The sequence below is a fragment of the Cyprinodon variegatus genome, unplaced genomic scaffold, assembly GCF_000732505.1.
Source record: "Cyprinodon variegatus isolate N-32 unplaced genomic scaffold, C_variegatus-1.0 Scaffold800, whole genome shotgun sequence".
Classification (NCBI taxonomy): Eukaryota; Metazoa; Chordata; class Actinopteri; order Cyprinodontiformes; family Cyprinodontidae; genus Cyprinodon; species Cyprinodon variegatus.
In genome coordinates, this window is record NW_015151253.1 from 30,955 (window position 1) to 40,641 (window position 9,687).

Sequence of the window (9,687 nt, forward strand, 5' to 3'; positions counted from 1 at the left end):
ATGGATGGATGGATGGATGGATGGATGGATGGATGGATGGATGGATGGATGGATGGATGGATGGATGGATGGATGGATGGATGGATGGATGGATGGCCCACATGCAGACATAGATGGGGGAAAACAGGAGCAGTTTAAGATGTTTATTTGTCTACACAGAAATAAGGTCAATTTAGAACAGGAGCCGCAGACGAGGTTCGGAACGTCAGTGTTTGGAGTTCTGCGGGAGCAAAGAGGAAACTGATTAAGACTAAGAAAATAAAAAGAAACCTGCGCTGTTGCTGCTCTGCTTACCGCCAGGTACAGATAACCTATCCAGGGAGGATGAGTGGAGGAATGGGTTCTGTAACTCACAGTTATCCGATGGCGACAGGTGGGACTTAGGCGGGGGCCCGAGCAGCACCGCTGCGGAGACAAGTTTGAGGACCAGCTGAAGGAACCAGTGTGAATCCAGGGAAGGAATCTCTTGTCCGACTCGGTAGTACCGAGGGGGCTCGATTTAAACGCCAGAGCAGAATCTGAGCAGCAGGGATTTAGAGTCCAGTCCTCAGAGCACAGAGACAGGCGGGTGAGCAATCCAGAGCTCAACCAACTGAGGGAGACAGGAGACCGGTTAGAACCAGCAATCCAAAACATCAGGTTTCAGAGATTTGTCGACTGGATAGAGGCCTAGGCGTACCACAGCGGTTTAACACTCTGGCGTCCTTCAGCAGACTGAAAACTCATCTTAAGCTCAGCTGAGCAGTTTCAACGAGACACAGGTGCGGGGCCACGCCCACCTGTCAGCAATAACCAACTGTGGAAGAGAGTAAGCAGAGCACAGAAACACTGAACCCTGACAAAACTACTTTTTAACCCAGATAACAGCAAATATAGCAAAGCCGCTCTCTGCCATTGAACACAGGAGCAGCAGAAGCATCAGATGCATCTGGACACACTTCACCCCAATGTGTACAAGCATCAGTAATGAAGAAGCAGACGCTTTTTTGCTGCTTCCAGTCTGAATGTAGCATTAATCAAGAAAACTCTTTTAAATTTCCTAGATAATGGTCATACATCTGTGAAAAATGTCTGTGTCCATCAGGTTATACCAGGTTGGCGTCACAGGAAGAAGCTGTCAGGAGTTATCATCAGTCCTCAGCTCAAAGTTCTGTTGTTTGAGAGAGCTGGACTTGAGCAGCAACGACCTGCAGGACTCAGGAGTAAAGCTGCTCTGTGCTGCTCTGGGAAGTCCTCAATGCTCTGTGGAAACTCTCAGGTCAGACGCAGTAACATCCACAACTCAGCATTAAATATGTGTGAATTACTCATCTCATTACAAAGGAATGAGATGAATAGGGAAAATGGAAAGCCATTTTTTTCTGAGCAATTTAAACAACGAATCACAATACTGACAGAAATCTCTGTTTTCGACCAGGTTAAATCAAACATCAATCACAGAGAGCTGCTGCGAGGAGTTATCATCAGTGTTCTGCTCCCAGTCTTCCAAACTGAAACAGGTGGATCTAAATAACAATGACCTTGGGGATCAGGGGATGAAGCTTCTTTCTGTTGGACTTCAGAGCTCCAACTGCTTTCTGGAAACTCTCAGGTGATGCCTGGATTTCAGCTTGCTGGGTTAAAACCCTCCAAAATATGGTTTTGTTGAGATACATCAACTAAGCACATTAATAATCAAAATGTCTGGAGGGCATCCAAATACACATTGCTTTAAAACTGGATGAAGTTTTGATTAAAATAAAAATAATAATTATGACACAATTAGCATTCTACACTCACCGGCCACTTTATTAGATACACCTGTCCAACTACTCGTTAACACTTAATTTCTAAGCAGCCAATCACATGGCGGCAACTCAGTGCATTTAGGCATGTAGACATGGTCAAGACAATCTCCTGCAGTTCAAACCGAGCATCAGTATGGGGAAGAAAGGTGATTTGAGTGGCATGCACTTTGAACGTGGCATGATTGTTGGTGCCAGAAGGGCTGGTCTGAGTATTTCAGAAACTGCTGATCTACTGGGATTTTCACGCACAACCATCTCTAGGGTTTACAGAGAATGGTCCGAAAAAGAAAAAACATCCAGTGAGCGGCAGTTCTGTGGGCGGAAATGCCTTGTTGATGCCAGAGGTCAGAGGAGAATGGCCAGACTGGTTCGAGCTGATAGAAGGGCAACAGTGACTCAAATAACCACCCGTTACAACCAAGGTGGGCAGAAGAGCATCTCTGAACGCACAGTACGTCGAACTTTGAGGCTGATGGGCTACAGCAGCAGAAGACCACACCGGGTGCCACTCCTTTCAGCTAAGAACAGGAAACTGAGGCTACAATTTGCACAAGCTCATCGAAATTGGACAATAGAAGATTGGAAAAACGTTGCCTGGTCTGATGAGTCTCGATTTCTGCTGTGACATTCGGATGGTAGGGTCAGAATTTGGAGTCTACAACATGAAAGCATGGATCCATCCTGCCTTGTATCAACGGTTCAGGCTGGTGGTGGTGGTGTCATGGTGTGGGGAATATTTTCTTGGCACTTTTTGGGCCCCTTGGTACCAATTGAGCATCATTGCAACGCCACAGCCTACCTGAGTATTGTTGCTGACCATGTCCATCCCTTTATGGCCACAATGTAACCAAATTCTGATGGCTACTTTCAGCAGGATAATGCGCCATGTCATAAAGCTGGAATCATCTCAGACTGGTTTCTTGAACATGACAATGAGTTCACTGTACTCAAATGGCCTCCACAGTCACCAGATCTCAATCCAATAGAGCATCTTTGGGATGTGGTGGAACGGGAGATTCGCATCATGGATGTGCAGCCGACAAATCTGCAGCAACTGTGTGATGCCATCATGTCAATATGGACCAAACTCCCTGAGGAATGCTTCCAGCACCTTGTTGAATCTATGCCACGAAGAATTGAGGCACTTCTGAAGGCAAAAGGGGGTCCAACCCGTTACTAGCATGGGGTACCTAATAAAGTGGCCAGTGAGTGTATCTTGTGTCCTCCCAATTTAGTTATCCCTGTTAAATTGTCCCATACATCATGAAAGCACCTTAAGGAGCATGATCAGACCTGGTTTAACAGTACTTTAATTGCAACCAACTAGAGGTTAAAGTGGTAGTCTTGTACCTTTTTAAAAAGTTAGTGTTATATAGAAAAAAAAAGTTCTTAGTCTGATTCCATGAGAACAAGATTGGGGGTCCTTAGCAGTATTTATTAATCCTTGCAAGGAAGAACAGACACTTTTACTCTGTTCTGCCTCTTCTGCTCAGACAAAGGATTCCACTAACTACTTGACACTCAGTAGAAAACCGGGAGGGTTTTTTACATACAGCTTCACCAAAACAAGTTTAAGACCGTTTAGAGCAAACAGGGGAATTCTTTATAACCTTAAACCTAAAGGTATTTTACTCCATTTCCAAAATACCCCACACTGAAAAACAGCAGTGATAAGCCTTCACTCCCAGCCCTGTCTGGCAGGTGTCCGCCCTCAGGGGACAATTTAGAGCAAGATGGAAAAACAAAACAAGCAATCATGGCTTAGAATAGAGAAATAGATGGGAAAACAATTTTTTACCACCTTATGAGTGTTTTTACTTTTATTTAGTGGGATACAACAAAAGTGGACATTTAGCGAGCTTTTGCCTAATATGAAGATAATCATGTCAGTGAAAACTCTTGCACTTTCACACCTGAAAGAGATCACTGACCCCCTCCTGGACCTTCTACAGTTTGCCTACAGAGCCAACAGGTCTGCAGACGACGCTGTCAACTTGGCTTCTCACTACATCCTCCTGCACCTGGGTTCCACAGCTAGGGCCCTGGACAACACGGTCGCCCCCATCATTCTTCATCAATTTCGTTCCTGGACCTGTTCCTGAGTGTATTTATATTTACTCATAAAATCCCTCAAGCCTTTGTTTTCATCTTCCCTCTTTTTTTTTTCTGCGATGGACTTCTGAAATCCTGATATTCTTAGTTTGCAGCGAAATTAACTTTAAAAGTTGCAGCCCACTGTTGTCCTGGTCAAACTATTTTATGTTGGATTGGGGGAGTTCTAATAGCCCCTTATTTAAAGAAAACATATTACATTTACCTAATGCAGATATATGTATATATATACTATTAAATATTTTTCTCACAAATATTTTCTGAAAATATCAGAGTGTCAATTTCGGGCCCCCCTCTGTCCTGGGCCTGGGACAGTTGACACCTTTGTCCCCCCCTGTCGGTAGGCGTGTCCCAGGTACTTACGCCAGGAGCTTGCTTGTAGATTTCAGCCTTCAATGCAATCACCCCAGCTCTGCTTCAGTAGAAGCCCTCCCAGCTGAGTGTGCCTGACTCCACCTGCAGGTGGATCACAGACTTCCTGTCTAACAGGAAGAAGCACATGAAGCTGGAAAACATGTCTCTGACTCCCAGCTCATCAGCACTGGTTCTCCGCAGGGCTGTGTTCTTTCTCACTTGCTCTATTCCCTGTGCACCAGCTGCACCTCCAGTCATCAGTCTGTCGAGCCTCTGAATTTGGGGGATGACACCAGTCTTATCGGACTTATCTCTGATGGTGACAAGTCCACCTACAAGTGGGAAGTTGACCATTTGGTAACCTGGTGCAGGAAGAACAACCTGGAGCTCAACACTCTAAAAAGAGTGGAGATGGTTGTGGACTTCAGGAAGAACTCAGTCCCAGCTATCCCATTCCCCCTTGACTCCACAATTGACAATGTTGAGTCTTTCAGCTTCCTGGGAACTATCATCTTACAGGACCTAAAGTGGGAGCTGAACATCAACTCCCCACAAAGAAAGCCCAGCAGAGGATGTACTTCCTGCAACCTTTGAAAAAAATTTGGTCTGCAGAGAAGGTGATTGGCTGCAATCTTCCATCTCTCCAGGATCTCTACGCCTCAAGGACTCTGAGGCATGCAGGGACGATAGTGGCTGTTTCCTCGTTCCCCAGTCACACACTATTTCATTCACTTCCCTCCATCAGGAGGCTGCAGTCCATCAGGACCAAAACCTCACGCCACAAGAACAGTTTTTTTTCCCATCCACTACCAGCCTTTTCAACAAGGACCAGAGACCCCCGTGATACTGTCACTCTCTCCTCTCTCTTCCTCGTTTCAAGACCTAGAAGCTACACCAACGTAGCATCTCCAGACCTCCTGTGTTACACTGACGCACAGTCTACTGCGTATCTAGTATCGCAGTGGGGCTGGTGTCTATCTCCAACAGTCTATGGGTACACCCTGGACAGTTCACCTGTCCATCACAGCTTTTAAAATATAGCATTGTATACTGAGTAGAAAAAAACGTTTTTATTCCTACATTGTATTGAATTGGAATGTAGGAAATAAAGTCTTCTAATAATCAAATGAAACATCTGTGTCAATGTTATAGCAATGTAACCCATTTTATAAGTGCTGATAGTCTTTTTGCATGTTTCTCCTGGTATTTTGACAATTTTCCATCACTAACACAGATTCTAATCTGCTATCTTCATTCTGATACTAATTATATTCTACTGTGTGTATTTTAAGAGTTGCCGACAAGATTATAATTTTTTCGTTGTTTGTTTGCAGGTTATCGGGTTGCATGATCTCAGCGAAGGGCTGTTCTTTCCTGGAGTACGCACTGCGAACTAACCCATCCCATCTCAGAGAGCTGGACCTGAGTTTCAATCACCCTGGAGATTCAGGGAAAGATTTGCTTTTGGCTAGATTGGAGGATCCACTTTCCAGACTAGAGATTCTCAGGTCAGATTCATGTTCATGCATTCTATTGAATTGGATTCATTTTCACTCAAAACAATAATTGTTAGTTTAATACTGCTTAGTTAAGGACCATCAGTTTTGTTTATATGTGGAAGATATTGGGTAGTGAGAGCAGCTGATGCATCTTTTCAATACATTTTGGGCAAATTACTTATTCACTTGTTGAAAAGACCATGAAGTCTGACCATAAAGTAAAATCCCCCAGCGTTGGTGATCCCATTATCTACCTACTTTGAAACTATGACCCTGAAAATATGGCAAGTATATTCTAAAGAGGGTATCTTAGAAGATAGCTTCTTTCACATATACTTGACATATTTTCAGACCTTTTTAGAATTTGAATGGACTTTTATTTTCATAGCTACATCACATTGGTCTCTTCTTCTCAAAGTTCAATTAATTTGAATTCAGTTTATTCAGATAACACCAAACATATTATCTCAAGGCACTCTATAGAGAAAATTCTATCAAACATGCTAATAGAACTAATAGATTAGTTGAAAGTTTTCTGCCTATGGAACACAGCTGATTGCTGTCATGATCGGTTTAATGAATCTGACCCACATACAGAGTAACCACTCAGAGAACCAGGGGAAAAGTTCAACAGATTTATTGGGGAAAAAGAGATCTGGCGTAGAATCTGGAGCTCAGTAAACTGGTGAACCGGAACCTGAAGTGAGGAGGGAAGATCACAGAGATCAGTTCAGGGACCAAGGGAATTTTGGATTTCGTAAGATTTAAGCAGGAGAGGTACTTTCTCTTGTCAATCCTTGAATCCAGTCTGTGTGGGATTGTCCAGAGAATATGTAACATGTTGGAGAACGAACAGGTAGACAAACGTTGGACCTGGAGGAGTAATGGAGCGGACTGTCAGTCGGATTTCTGATTGGAAGTTGCTCAGTGTGAACTCAGACTTTCCTTCCAGGGGGAGAAGGTCCAGGTATCCAGTTAAACAGGAAGGCTTCCTCACGAAGAACAAGGACAAAAGAACATAACTCTCAGAGAAACAAAGCTCAAGTTAGACTCAGCTAATCTTTAGCTGGGGTAGATTGCCCAAAACTGGCAAACATCTGGTGTCGAGGTAGTGACAGTCCATTGCTCAAATACTCCTCCAGATAATGGTCCAATGAGCCACAGGTGTGCAGGGAGGCCCAACGAAAACAGGGCACATAAACAGACCACACAACCTGGATTCCTATAAATTGCTGATTATTCCTGTATAAAAAAAAAACATTGATAACCAGCAGCTCCCCACCATTAGCAAATGTGCACCCCGGGTAAGTTCTCTCCTAAATCTTCTTCTAACAAGTTACTTCAACTGATTGGAATCATCCGTGAGAGTCCTGTAGCTTGGTGATGACACCAGCATCATTGGTCTGATCGCGGACGTTGAAGAGTCTGCAAACAGACAGGAGGCAGCTGACCCACTGGTGCAGTCATCCATCTTTTCATCAACTTTAACAATATTGATCTTTTGTACATCCTGGCTACCACCCTTTCTTGGGAGTTGAGTTGATCTTCACATTGTGTGCATGGAGGCACAGCACAGACTGGATTTTTTGGAACAACTCAAGAAGTGCAACCTTTCCCAGGAGCTGATGATCATGTCCACTATTCAGTCAGCCCTGTATTCATCTAACCTCTGTGCAGTTTGGCTCATCTACAAAACAGGACAGGTCCGAACTCCAACAATATTTACATCAGCAAAGAGGACCCGGTGTTCCTCTTTACCTCCACACTCCAAACTTTTAAAATTTCAGAAAAAAGTAAATTCAAATAAGACTTTTCTAGCCATTGGAGAAAATTAAGCAGCAACATGTGATGTCATTATATGAAGCTGCCTGGCTGGACCACTGATTATTAAAGGAGCAAATTTTTAATGAATGTGTTGTAATCTAGAAGTTGTATGTACAAAATCATTTCAGATAATATTAGCGATGGTACATGCCATTGAACAACATTGAGAGAGAAGCTCGATTCTAGGGATTTGCTTCTGGTTGGCTTAGAAAAAGATAAAATTTTTGGCGATACATTTTAACTTGTGTGTTATCGCTGGGGGTGCAGAAACATGTTAAACCAATGGAGCAGAATTTGTCAGAGTCTTGGTCTGTTTGTTCCTGTTTTTCTTGGTTTTCCATTTGTTGTCCTCTGCTGCCCTCTTGTGTCCTCCCTTGCTCTGTTTTTCTGTTCTGCCTGCACCTGTTTTCAATTTCCTCGTCAGCTCTCTCTTTGTCTCTGTCCCCTTTAAAAGCCCTCCCTCTTCAGTTCATGTTTGCTGGATCCTAATCTAACTTCTGCCTGCCTTCCCCGTCTAACATCTGCCTGCCTTGTCTCGTCTCTTCCTGGCTCCTTGAGGTTTGGTTTACCCCCGAGGTCTCCTTGGTTCTGGTACGTTTATTATTTTCAGCTGGACTCTGATTCCTGCCCCTGGATCTGTGAACCTAAATAAACAGACTTAATTCACCTCTGCTTACTGGTCTCTGCATTTGGGTCCTCCTAACAAACACCGCCTCATGACAGAATTTAGGAAACTAATTAACAACCAAAGAACTCTTTGAGACATTTTTAACAGAGTTTGTGGTTCACTGAGGAGTCACTAAGAAAACACGAACAGGCTCTCATAAGTGTACAGATTTATTTAATGGCTTTAATCTGTCTTATTTGATAAGCATAATTGAATTATGTAAAGATATTTCAAACATTATTTTTAACAACTGAATTTTGCTTTTTAATGTCTAAAAACTGAATTTTTCTTCTTGCAGACTGGAATATGATGGACAACAGAGACTAAAACGTGGTCTGAAGAAGTGTGAGTGTTTGTTAAGTTGAATTTATGAACTAAACTCAGTCTTGATAAAACAGCGTATGAAAGCAATGATTGAAGCCTCCTGATAAACTTATGTCGTCTCATTTGAATTGAGAAAGCTTCCTGGAGAGGTGGCGAAACGTCTTCAAATCTTGAAAACCAAGTCCAGTGGATATTTTTTGAATTTTTACGGAATTATGTCGTCTCGCTCTTTCTCTCAGATTTCTGTGAACTGACGTTGGACCTGAACACGGCCCACATAAAGCTCCAACTGTCCCACGGCAACAGGAAAGTGGCCACAGTAAAAGAGGAGCAGCCCTATCCAGATCATCCCAACAGGTTTCACTTCAGTCAGCTGCTCTGCACGGACGCACTGGTTGGCCGCTCCTACTGGGAGGTGGAGTGGGAAGGAGTGGTTCACATAGCTGTGAGTTATATAGGAATCGGAAGGAAAGGAACTAGAGGTGAATGCTTGTTTGGAAGAAATGAAAAGTCCTGGAGTCTGAGCTGCTCTACCATTGGTTACGCCGTCTGCCACAATCAGAAAGAGGTTGTTCTTTCCTCCTCCTATGTCTCCAACCGTGTAGCAGTGTATGTGGACTTTCCTGCCGGTGTTCTGTCTTTCTACAGAGTCTCTTCTGACATACTAATCCACCTCTATACCTTTAACATCATATTCACTGAACCTCTTTATGCTGGTTTTGGGTTCTGGTATGGTGGGCAGGGATCCTCAGCTTATCTCATCTCTCCATAGAAGAACAAACCTCCTTGTGGTGGATCCTGTCAAAAAAACAGTTTAAAAACACGACCAAAAACTACCATCTTTAAAATTACTTAAAGTATAATGCAGGAAAAATAGTTAAAGGAACATATTCTGTAATTTTGGATGAAAATTTCCTTAGTTTTATAACCAAAGGTTAACAGAGTCAAATTTAACTTTGCTTCATCTTGAAAAACGATTTATTTTGATATGTGGCAAACAACACATTGGTGCAGCACCGAGTCCAACCACAAAGAAATAAATTGTCTGGATGAAACATTATTTTGATGTTTTTTGTTTTTTTTGTACCAACCGGCCACAATGAGAATGAGCTCGAGTGAA

The 9,687-nt window shown here is 43.1% G+C and overlaps 1 protein-coding gene across 1 annotated transcript in view; it reads left to right on the forward strand.

Moving 5' to 3' along the window:
- Window positions 1-9,453, forward strand: part of LOC107098680 (NACHT, LRR and PYD domains-containing protein 12-like) — a 22,790-nt gene extending 13,337 nt beyond the window's left edge. The window contains exons 6-10 of the mRNA XM_015396464.1: window positions 1,085-1,258; window positions 1,418-1,591; window positions 5,588-5,761; window positions 8,542-8,588; window positions 8,807-9,453. Of these exons, the coding sequence (XP_015251950.1) occupies window positions 1,085-1,258; window positions 1,418-1,591; window positions 5,588-5,761; window positions 8,542-8,588; window positions 8,807-9,339 (1,102 nt within the window). The 3' untranslated portion in view covers window positions 9,340-9,453. The remainder of the gene's footprint in view (window positions 1-1,084; window positions 1,259-1,417; window positions 1,592-5,587; window positions 5,762-8,541; window positions 8,589-8,806) is intronic.
- Window positions 9,454-9,687: the final 234 nt, after the last annotated feature.